The sequence below is a fragment of the Mercenaria mercenaria genome, chromosome 14 (assembly GCF_021730395.1).
Source record: "Mercenaria mercenaria strain notata chromosome 14, MADL_Memer_1, whole genome shotgun sequence".
NCBI classification, from domain to species: Eukaryota; Metazoa; Mollusca; class Bivalvia; order Venerida; family Veneridae; genus Mercenaria; species Mercenaria mercenaria.
The window spans coordinates 53088033-53100715 of record NC_069374.1 but is presented as its reverse complement, the minus strand read 5'-3'; the positions used below and the strand labels follow the sequence as shown (position 1 = coordinate 53100715).

Sequence of the window (12683 nt, the reverse complement as noted above, 5' to 3'; positions counted from 1 at the left end):
GCGCCTCTGTGGCAGACTAGAGTTCATCATAATATTGAAATCCCGTTTGCGAGCAAGTGCGACTTTAAATTTCGAAACAGATAATAATATCTTAGGGCCAGGTCTGTGTAATAACTGGATTTAAGACTGGACCCTAATATTGAATGGTATAACAAGAATAGATATTGTTCATTCACAAAAGTGAATCATACACTCAACAACTATATACTGTACTGAATCTCTCTCTCTCTCTCTATCTCTCTCTCTCTCTCTCTCTCTCTGATATATACAATATAATAATGAGCCGTGCCATGAGAAAACCAACATAGTGGTTTTGCGACCAGCATGGATCCAGACCAGCCTGCGCATCCGCGCAGTCAGGATTCATGCTGTTCGCTAACGGCTTCTCTAATTGCTATAGGTTTTGAAAGCGAACAGCATGGATCCTGACCAGATTGTGCGGATGCGCAGGCTGGTCTGGATCCATGCTGGTCGCAAAACCACTATGTTGGTTTTCTCATGGCGCGGCTGATATATTCTTTGATTGGCTCAAAGTATATATTAGGCGGGCACTGAATTAATCACATTGTAACCTGAATTACTACAGTCTGGACTGTAAGGAGGATGTTTCAATTGTTCGAACTTGCACTCACGAATAGCCGCTTGTGCAAGTCTTGACTTGTGCACCGTCATGCAGAAGCAGTACACCAGCGGCTAGCTTCCCCCTTCTATTTTCTTTAATAGCAGCCCTTAGCTGGTTGATAAGATCTGCATAGTAGGACCCAATGATTGCACTACCAGCAGGTTTAACATTTATTAATATCACCCCCTTTAAGTCCCAAAATACAGTGGCCATTACTTTGCCAGCTGATGGTCGAGTACGGAATTTCTTAGTTGGGGTTGAGCCAGGGCACTTCCATTGCATTGATTCTTTTTTAGTGTCTGGATCCCAGTGGTGAATCCATGTTTCATCTCCTGTTACGAGACGAGTGTGAAAGTCTTCTGGATTGGCATTGTAAATTTCAAGAAGCTCTCGACATGATTCCAGACTTTGCTGACGATCCTGCATGTTCAGGTTTCGGGGGACCCATCTTGCAGAAATCTTTGACATCCCCAGATGTTCATGAATTATAATGCAAACACTTCCATAGGAAATGCCACACTCTCTAGCAAGTTCATCGACTTTGATTCGACGATATTTCATTACAAGACCCTCAACTATCTCCTTACTGATGGCATCAACAGGCTGACCTGACCGGGACTGGGTCATCCTCCAGAGGGCTTCGTCCACGTTTAAATTCTGCTGACCACTTTGCCGCTGCGGGCTATTATCACCATACACATCAGCCATGCAGCGATGGATTTCTCTGGCATTTGGTCCCTCTTTAGTAGGGAACTTAATTACAGCTAAAAACTCCAAATTCTGATTTTCCATCTTTGCCTATGGGTCAGGTTATTCTACTACCAAGCAAGAATGAAAATTGTTGGTATTGACTGAAAGACTGTTATCAATCAACTAACAATTGTGCATACTGCGCAAAGATGGAAAAAATGAATTTTGATTTGTATCAGTATATACTTAGTTCTACGAACTTATTGACCTTCCCTCGATTTACTTTTTTGTCTTCTTCAAGAAACATTTCAGATCAAAGACAAATTTGAAAAATACTCAACCAGACTGTTGGTACAGATTGTCTTGTTGGAGTTTATTTCTTTTAACTAAGACTGTGTTAAAGAGGAGGTTTCAAAGGTCATTCACTTACCATTCACTGCGAGCAACAAAACATTCGTGGCTTAGCACAGCTGCCGTATAAGAATAACATTTTTTTTTAAATGACCAGCCATCGATGTGATGCAGGGCGCGGCTGGCGAGAGGCTCTCTTCTCTATCATGAATAACATTCTCCAGTGCCATCGGTTCATCAGATCAATAAAGATAAAAGTTTATGGAAGGCTTCTCAGTTTTACTTTATCATACAGCAACTGGTCTGTGTATAATCTCACTATACAATACAATCATTGATGAACAAACTAGGCCTAAATGTTCCGTAAAGTCGTGATTAAAACTACGAATGAAAGAGAGTTTTACAAAACGTCACACAGAAAGAAATGAAATGAACACTTGACATAACTTACTCAAATATTGCTCTGCCTTCAAGTCATTCCTGATACATATCTGACTTACAATTCATATAACGAATAAGAATATAATAACTGGAACAGACTGCTATGTAAAATATTGCATTGTGTCTGAGAAAAAGACCGTCGGGTTAAACTTCAAATAGTGTCTGGCACAAAGTACCGACTGCTAGGTAAAGTATAGAATACTGACAAAGTAATAACTAGTGGCTGAACCAACATACAGGATGTTAAGTAAAGTGTTAAATAGTGTTTGCCATAAAATGTTTTTAAATTAAGTATCAAATAGCGTCTGGCACAAAATATAGACTGCTTTACAAAGTATGAAAAGATGTCTGTCATAAAAAAGACACACTACTAAGTATAAAGTAATGAAGTAATGACTGGTCCAAAATACAGAATAAAATAAAGTGTCAAATAGCGTCTGTCAAAGAGTATATAATATATACGATTGATTAAAACTTCCTCAACTCTTGTATTGTCTTCAAGTACTCTGTTTTATATATCACCTAAAGAGTTATCAAAAGAAAAAGAATCAGCAAAAATACAGACAGCTACTAGTAATTAAAGAATAAAATATTGTTTGGCACGAAATGCAGAGTGCTAGGGAAAGTATCAAATAGTGCCTGGTACAAAATACAGACTGCTAGGTAATGTATCAAATAGTGTCAGACGCTAAATACAGACTGCTAGGGAATGTATCAAATAGTATCTGGCACAAAAAACAGACTGCAAGGGAATGTATCAAATAGTATCTGGCACAAAATACAGACTGCTAGGTAATGTATCAAATAGTATCTGGCACAAAAAACAGACTGCTAGGTAATGTATCAAATAGTATCTGGCACAAAAAACAGACTGCAAGGGAATGTATCAAATAGTATCTGGCACAAAATACAGACTGCTAGGTAATGTATCAAATAGTATCTAGCACAAAATACAGACTGCTAGGTAATGTATCAAATAGTGTCAGACGCTAAATACAGGCTGCTAGGGAATGTATCAAATAGTGTCAGACGCTAAATACAGACTGCTAGGGGATGTATCAAATAGTGTCAGACGCTAAATACAGACTGCTAGGGAATGTATCAAATAGTATCTGGCACAAAATACAGACTGTTAAGGGATGTATCAAATAGTAGTGTCAGACGCTTAATACAGACTGCTAAGGAATTAATCAAATAGTATCTGGCACAAAATACAGACTGCAAGGGAAAGTATCAAATAGCGTCTGGCACAAAATACAGACTGCTATGTAATGTATCAAATAGAGTCAGACGCTAAATACAGACTGCTAGGGAATGTATCAAATAGTGTCAGACGCTAAATACAGACTGCTAGAGAATGTATCAAATAGTATCTTGCACAAAATACAGACTGTTAAGGGATGTATCAAATAGTGTCAGACGCTTAATACAGACTGATAAGGAATTTATCAAATAGTATCTGGCACAAAATACAGACTGCAAGGGAAAGTATCAAATAGTGTCTGGCACAAAATACAGACTGCTGTGTAATGTATCAAATAGTGTCAGACGCTAAATACAGACTGCTAGGGAATTTATCAAATAGTATCTGGCACAAAATACGGACACAGGCACAAAAAGAATTCTAGATAAAGTATCATATAGGGTCTGGCAGGAACTGCTAAACAGAGTGTAAAATAATGTCTGTCATAAAAAAGGCACACGACTGCTAGGTTTAGGTATAAAGTAATAACTGACACAAAGTACAGAATAAAAAAAAATAAAATATCGTCTGTCACAGAATACAAAATATACTACGAATGATTACTGTTATTTTTTTAAAATCTGTTTTAATGTTTAAAAAGGGAATAACAAAAATGCAAAAACAATGACTGACTTAAAATAAGTACTGCTAAGTAAGTGTCAAATAGTGTATGGCACAAAATAAGTACTGCTAAGTAAGTGTCAAATAGAGTATGGCACAAAATAAATACTGCTAAGTAAGTGTCAAATAGTGTATGGCACAAAATAAATACTGCTAAGTAAGTGTCAAATAATGTCTGGCACAAAATACAGACTGCTAAGTAAGTGTCAAATAGTGTATGACACAAAATAAATACTGCTAACTAAGTGTCAAATAGTGTATGGCACAAAATAAATACTGCTAAGTAAGTGTCAAATAATGTCTGGCACAAAATACAGACTGCTAAGTTAGTGTCAAATAGTGTATGACACAAAATAAATACTGCTAAGTAAGTGTCAAATAGTGTATGGCACAAAATACAGACTGTTAAGTAAGAGTCAAATAGTGTATGGCACAAAATAAATACTGCTAAGTAAGTGTCAAATAGTGTATGGTACACAATACAGACTGCTAAGTAAGTGTCAAATAGTGTATGGCACAAAATACAGACTGATAAGTAAAGTATCAAAAAGCGTCTTCTAAATATTACTGACTGCAAGGCATAGTATCAAATAGTGTATGGCACAAAGTACGGACTGCTTGGCAAAGTATGAAATAGTGTCTGGAACAAAGTAAAGACTTCTAGTTAAAGTATCAAAAAGCGTCTTGCGCAAGTCACAGACTGCAAGGTAAAGTGCCTGGCACAAGGTACGAACTGCTATGTATTATCGAAAATCGACTGACATTAAATACTCACAGACTGCAATGTCAAGTGTCGAAAAGTGTCTGACACGAAATACAGGCTGATAGTTAAAGTGTCAAATAGTGTTTAGCACAAAGTATGGAATTCTAGGTAAAGTGTCAAATAGGGTCAGGCACAAAAAGAAACAGATTTCTAGATAAAGTATCAAATAGCATCTGGCAGAAAAAAGGGCTGCTAAGCAAAGTATGAAATGATGCCTGTCATAAAATACACACTGCTAGGTTAAAGTTCAAAGTAATTATTTTATCGTTTGAAAAAACAACACAAAAAACTTTTTTATTTTAAGTGATAACCTTAGCTTTAATATCAATGTTTATAAATCATTAAATGAATGGAACATAAAATTCTATCAGCCGAGAGTATACCAAAGGTATAAACTTTAAGTGACGAAAAAGTACAAACAGTCCAAAGTTTGAAATAAAGCGAATAGGCGACTATGGAATGTCAAACGTTGCTAAATTATATATGTATCTTATTATGATTGTATGTTTGTTAAAATTATATATGTATCTTATTATGATTGTATGTTTGTTATTGTTATTTAATGTCTTGTCATTCATATTTTAAAAGTCATTATTGTTATTCTATATTTCGTAATTCTTATTGTATCTTTGATATTGTTATTCAATGTCGTGTCATTCATACTCTAAGTATCACCATTGTAATTGTACAGGTCGTTATTTTTATTGTATGTTCGATATTCTTATGGTAAAAGTCATCATTTTTGTTCAGTATCTGACGATTATATTTACAAAACGTGTCATTCTTATTCTATGTTATGTGTTTGTATTTGTATAGCGTCACTGTGCTATTGATATCGCGGGAACTCGCACATACAATAAGAATATCAAGCTTACAAAAACAATTATGAAAATACAACAACAATAACGTCTTTTACAATAAGAATAACGACATATAGAATAATAACGGTAACACTTAGAATATGAATGACACGACATTGAATAACAATATCAAAGATACAATAACAACAACGAAATATAGGATAACAAAATGACTTTTACCATAAGAATATCGAACATACAATAAGAATAACGACATATACAATAACAATGGTAAGACTTAGAATCTTAATGACATGACATTGTATAACAATATCAAAGATACAATAACAATAACGAAACACAGAAAAACAATAGTGACTTTTACCATAAGAATATCGAACATACAATAAGAATAATTTTTTTATTTTTTATTTTGTTGGATTTAACGTCGCACCGACACATGATAGGTCATATGGCGACTTTCCAGCTTTAATGGTGGAGGAAGACCCCAGGTGCCCCTCCGTGCATTATTTCATCACGAACGGGCACCTGGGTAGATGAACAATAAGAATAAGGACATATACAATAACACTAGCAAATTTTAGAATATGAATGACATTGAATAGCAATAACACGCATACAATAATAATAACATACATATATGATTTAGCAACGTTTGACATGTCATAGGCGACACTGTTGCGAATAATGAAAGCAAACGGCAACACTATTACGAGAAAGGCTATTCTGACTTGAATCTTAACAAATCGAGCAATTTGGAAAGCATAACAGTAATAAGGAAGGAAGGATTGCCAGAACCTCATGGGCAAAACCTAAAAACGCAACGTGGAAAGCTTGGCAAGCGCAACAGTAACTCAAAAAATAAAATTTGATATACTACTAAAATCTACAATCATTTGTAAACGATAAACGGTCATATATACCCCTTATCCAACGAGAATGAAGCTGTAACTTCAAGATCCGTCTCGAGGAAATAATATAACCGACTGATAATTTAGTAATTTTACGATCTACTTTCAGCTGACAGAATTTTTCGGCTGATTAAGTGACATTTAAGGTAAACTACCCGTAATAGGCCTCAACTTCTCTAAAAGCGTACATACAACTTGATAATGTAAGTTTTGAAAATGTCAAACAACAGAAGTAAGGTGCCTATTTACAAGTTATATAGTGACCAAATTTCTCAAGAATTTCCTTTAAATTACCTCCCCTGATAATTTTGTTCTTCATGAGCTATCTCCCCTGTATATTAGGAAAAAAATTATTCTTATCCCTACGGGGAATTTTAGATTTATTTTTGATGTTTGTATCAGAATCATATCATGCAGCTTTTTACCGCAGAATTTTCTCGAAACTAAAGTTCAGATTCTCATAATCAAAGAAATTATATATTTCCAAAAGGGATCAATGTTAACTTCAATACCGATTATCTCCCAAACATATTAAAGAATTTGAAAAATCTCTCGGTGAAACGTTTTTCATTTTGAATGTCTTTAAAGTGACCAAATTTCATTTAAATACTTCCATCCAGTTACAAGATATGAAATATGGCTATTACACCATGTTATCCTTAAATTATTCTTTCAGCTACCATAATTATGCGAAAGTATCAAGGAAACAAATTGAGACATGAAATTTACACTGTAAAATAAGATTTGGTAATGTACCACGTATTCACTTTGAAAGACGTCTTATGATAAAAAAGCTTATAAACTAGCCAGTACAATTATAATAAAATCTATATCAAAATAGATCCAAGAAGCACCAAATGTTGACTGAAAGAGTTCATGTAACGACTGTATCCAACACCAGTACGTTCTGAACTAGCCGTGCTTTGTCTCAAAGCGTTTTCTCAAGTCCACAGTGGCGACACAATACTGAAAAACACAAAAGAATTCAGCAGTAGCAGCACAATTGAAATGACGCTTATAACTAAGATGCTAGTTATTACTAAGATGCTAGTTATTACTAAAGAACAGGCTCAATCAAACCGAGCCTGCATCATTTTCGTTTTTGTTGTGTTGGGCGACCTGGGGAGTTTCCACTTTTTCTATTTTGCTAACAGTTAAGTGAAATAGTTAAGTTAAAAATGAAAACTAACTCAGGCGGGCGGGTGGTAAAGTTTATATTGTTGCTGAACACTGTTGATGTCCTTGAGCGCTTTGTTCTTCTTGTTTCTGGGGGTTTTCAGGCTTAAATACCGTTACCCGCAATAGAAAAGTTACCTGGCTTAATCGATCTAAATAAATATATGCGGCTTGCTTGACTGGAACTAATCTCTAGCAAGGTAAAAGAAAAAATGTATCCGGATGCATAGTTACTGTTAAGAGGAGCTCCGAATCGCATGTCATGGGCGTATCATTAACAATACAAATGTACTCGGTGTACTGTTTTTTGTTGTTTTTTTGAAAAACAAAGTAAATTATTTTAAGTTCAAAAGTCTCAAATAGCGTCTGTCGCAGAATATATATTATATACAGCAATTTATTACAACTTCCTCAAATCTTGTATTGCCTTCAGGAACTCTCTGTTTTACATCTACATAAAGTTTGAATAAGAATACAGCAAATTAATTACTGGCACAAAATACAAACTGCTAAGGAAAGTACAAATAGTGCCTTGTGCAAAGTACAGACTGTTTGGGAAAGTATCAAAAAGAGTCTGGATATGGTGCCTGCTTTTTTAATTTTGTCTTTTGATACGCAGGCTCCATAACCTCAGATCCCCTTTCTAAATTCCAGTTTGTTTAGTTCTGCCCATTGTTTTCTCGTTTGGGGCAAACCCTTTACATTATCTGGGGACCAGACGCCGCTCTTCATGGAATAACACGCCTCAACACGTGTATCATTGAAGGTTCCATGTTCACCGCCGTTTGAATACATCTGCGGATGTCTCTAAATTGCTTTTTGTACTTTTAGCATGTGTAAATGTTGGGTTCTGCTCAACAGACTGTTAGGGAATTATCAAATAGTGTCTGGCACAAAATACAGACTGCTAGGGAATGTATCAAAAAGTGTCTGACGCGAAATACAGACTGCAATGGAAAGTATCAAAAGCGTCTTGCACAAAATACTGACTGCTAGGGAAAGTATCAAATAGTGTTTGGCACAAAACAGACTGCTAGGGAATGTATCAAATAGTGTCTGACGCTAAATACAGTCTGTTAGGGAAAGTATCAAAAGCGTCTTGCACAAAATACAGACTGCTAGGGAAAGTATCAAATAGTGTTTGGCACAAAAACAGACTGCTAGGGAAAGTATCAAATAGTGTTTGGCACAAAAACAGACTGCTAGGGAAAGTATCAAATAGTGTCTGACGCTAAATACAGTCTGTTAGGGACAGTATCAAATAGTGTCTGGTATACAATACAGACTGCTAGGGAAAGTCTCAAATAGTGTCTAGCACAAAATACAGACTATTAGGGAAAGTATCAAATAGTGTTTGGCACAAAAACAGACTGCTAGGGAAAGTATCAAATAGTGTTTGGCACAAATACAGACTGTTAGGGAAAGTATCAAATAGTGTCTGACGGTAAATACAGTCTGTTAGGGACAGTATCAAATAGTGTCTGGTATACAATGCAGACTGCTAGGGAAAATATCAAATAGTGTCTGACGCTAAATACAGTCTGTTAGGGACAGTATCAAATAGTGTCTGGTATACAATGAAGACTGCTAGGGAAAATATCAAATAGTGTCTGACGGTAAATACAGTCTGTTAGGGACAGTATCAAATAGTGTCTGGTATACAATACAGACTGCTAGGGAAAGTCTCAAATAGTGTCTAGCACAAAATACAGACTGTTAGGGAAAGTATCAAATAGTGTCTGACGGTAAATACAGTCTGTTAGGGACAGTATCAAATAGTGTCTGGTATACAATACAGACTGCTAGGGAAAGTCTCAAATAGTGTCTAGCACAAAATACAGACTGTTAGGGAAAGTATCAAATAGTGTCTGACGGTAAATACAGTCTGTTAGGGACAGTATCAAATAGTGTCTGGTATACAATGCAGACTGCTCGGGAAAGTCTCAAATAGTGTCTAGCACAAAATACAGACTGTTAGGGAAAGTATCAAATAGTGTCTGACAGTAAATACAGTCTGTTAGGGACAGTATCAAATAGTGTCTGGTATACAATGCAGACTGCTAGGGAAAATATCAAATAGTGTCTAGCACAAAATACAGACTGTTAGGGAAAGTATCAAATAGTCTCTGACGGTAAATACAGTCTGTTAGGGACAGTATCAAATAGTGTCTGGTATACAATACAGACTGCTAGGGAAAGTCTCAAATAGTGTCTAGCACAAAATACAGACTGTTAGGGAAAGTATCAAATAGTGTCTGACGGTAAATACAGTCTGTTAGGGACAGTATCAAATAGTGTCTGGTATACAATGCAGACTGCTCGGGAAAGTCTCAAATAGTGTCTAGCACAAAATACAGACTGTTAGGGAAAGTATCAAATAGTGTCTGACGGTAAATACAGTCTGTTAGGGACAGTATCAAATAGTGTCTGGTATACAATGCAGACTGCTCGGGAAAGTCTCAAATAGTGTCTAGCACAAAATACAGACTGTTAGGGAAAGTATCAAATAGTGTCTGACGGTAAATACAGTCTGTTAGGGACAGTATCAAATAGTGTCTGGTATACAATACAGACTGCTCGGGAAAGTCTCAAATAGTGTCTAGCACAAAATACAGACTGTTAGGGAAAGTATCAAATAGTGTCTGACGGTAAATACAGTCTGTTAGGGACAGTATCAAATAGTGTCTGGTATACAATACAGACTGCTAGGGAAAGTCTCAAATAGTGTCTAGCACAAAATACAGACTGTTAGGGAAAGTATCAAATAGTGTCTGACGGTAAATACAGTCTGTTAGGGACAGTATCAAATAGTGTCTGGTATACAATGCAGACTGCTCGGGAAAGTCTCAAATAGTGTCTAGCACAAAATACAGACTGTTAGGGAAAGTATCAAATAGTGTCTGACGGTAAATACAGTCTGTTAGGGACAGTATCAAATAGTGTCTGGTATACAATGCAGACTGCTAGGGAAAATATCAAATAGTGTCTAGCACAAAATACAGTCTGTTAGGGAAAGTATCAAATAGTGTCTGGTATACAATGCAGACTGCTCGGGAAAGTCTCAAATAGTGTCTAGCACAAAATACAGACTGTTAGGGAAAGTATCAAATAGTGTCTGACGGTAAATACAGTCTGTTAGGGACAGTATCAAATAGTGTCTGGTATACAATACAGACTGCTAGGGAAAGTCTCAAATAGTTTCTAGCACAAAATACAGACTGTTAGGGAAAGTATCAAATAGTGTCTGACGGTAAATACAGACTGTTAGGGAAAGTATCAAATAGTGTCTGACGGTAAATACAGTCTGTTAGGGACAGTATCAAATAGTGTCTGGTATACAATACAGACTGCTAGGGAAAGTCTCAAATAGTGTCTAGCACAAAATACAGACTGTTAGGGAAAGTATCAAATAGTGTCTGACGGTAAATACAGTCTGTTAGGGACAGTATCAAATAGTGTCTGGTATACAATACAGACTGCTAGGGAAAGTCTCAAATAGTGTCTAGCACAAAATACAGACTGTTAGGGAAAGTATCAAATAGTGTCTGACGGTAAATACAGTCTGTTAGGGACAGTATCAAATAGTGTCTGGTATACAATACAGACTGCTAGGGAAAATATCAAATAGTGTCAGACTGCAAGGGAAAGTGCACGTGTCAAATAATGTCTGGCACAAGGTACGGACTGCAAGGTTAATTATCAAGTAGTGTCAGGCGCGAAGTACAGACTACAAGATAAAGTATCAAAAAGCGCCTGGGATTAAAAACGGACTACTAAATCAAGTGTATAATAGTGTCTGACAAAAATACAGGCTGATAGGTTAAGTGTCAAATAGTTACTTGCACAAAATGCAGACTGCTCAGTAAAGAGTGTTTATAAAAGTAAAGTGGCAAAAAGTGCTGACACAAAATACAAACTGCTTGTTAGAGTATTAAATAGTATCTGATACAAAAGACAGACTGCAAAATATATTGTAAAATATTGTTTGGCACAATATATATATATATAGTCTGCTAAGTTAAATGTCAACAGCGTTTAGCACATGAAAACAAACTGCCAGGTTAAGTGTCAGAAAGTGTTTGCACAAAACATACATTAACGAAAGAAGTAATTATAGCGAAAGGTAAATCCCTTACCAGTTATATATGATACAACTGTTTTCTGCAGAAAAAGCATATCACATTTTTGTTACATGAAAGTATGTTTGATTTAACATAAATAAACTGAACAAGTTTTCCTCTACAAAAATAAAATTTCAATTACTTAATACGATGCGCTTTAAACATGAAACTTAAAATTATTATGTATGGGTCTTTTAAAAGGGCGAAAAGCATGTAATAATTATAGGGAAATAATCTTATTGTTATCTCCCTTCACACGTGATTCTACTATCAAACAATTTACTTCCTGTTTTCTGATAAAACTAGCCTATTTGTATTTTTGTTGATAAAGAACATATTTATTTTCTTTTTTGTTCAATCGTTCACATTCTATATTAAAATAAAAATAAAGAAGATTTAAAAGTTTAAAACACATTTTTGCTTGGAGAATGCTTGAATTTATCACATTTAAATTATAATTACATAATTAAATTAATTACTAACAAAGATTGTTAGTAAAGTATCAGGTAAAGGTAAATGTAAAGGTAAAGAAAGATCTTGTTTATGTCACCCCTATTGAAAGGGCCAGCCAATATTCCTTATGAGAAACCTTATATATACTATGAAAGGTGTCAGGCGGATAGAAATCGGTAACCATTCATTCAACTTGCTCGTGGCTCACGAACCAGCCTTTTCGGAACGAGTCCCATGACAAACATGTCCCGAACGAACGCTTCCTATGGAGCTTGAACCTTCGACCTCCCGACTCCGAGGTGGACGCCTTAACCACTGGGCCACGGTAATATGAAAACAAGTGCATTCATATAATTTGTCTGATTTAAAATATATCCTTTCAAACGACTGAATGTATATGGAGTTGATTTATCGTAACTATGCTTTATTGCATACAAACGTAATTTATATGGCATAAACTGAACTAAAAG

At 35.6% G+C, this 12683-nt stretch overlaps 1 protein-coding gene across 1 annotated transcript; it reads right to left on the bottom strand.

Annotated features, from left to right (window-relative positions):
- Window positions 1-628: 628 nt before the first annotated feature.
- On the bottom strand, window positions 629-1414 carry LOC128548188 (uncharacterized). Its single transcript, XM_053522629.1, has one exon. The coding sequence runs from the start codon at window positions 1412-1414 to the stop codon at window positions 629-631; it is 786 nt and encodes a 261-aa protein (XP_053378604.1).
- Between the last annotated feature and the right edge of the window lie 11269 nt (window positions 1415-12683).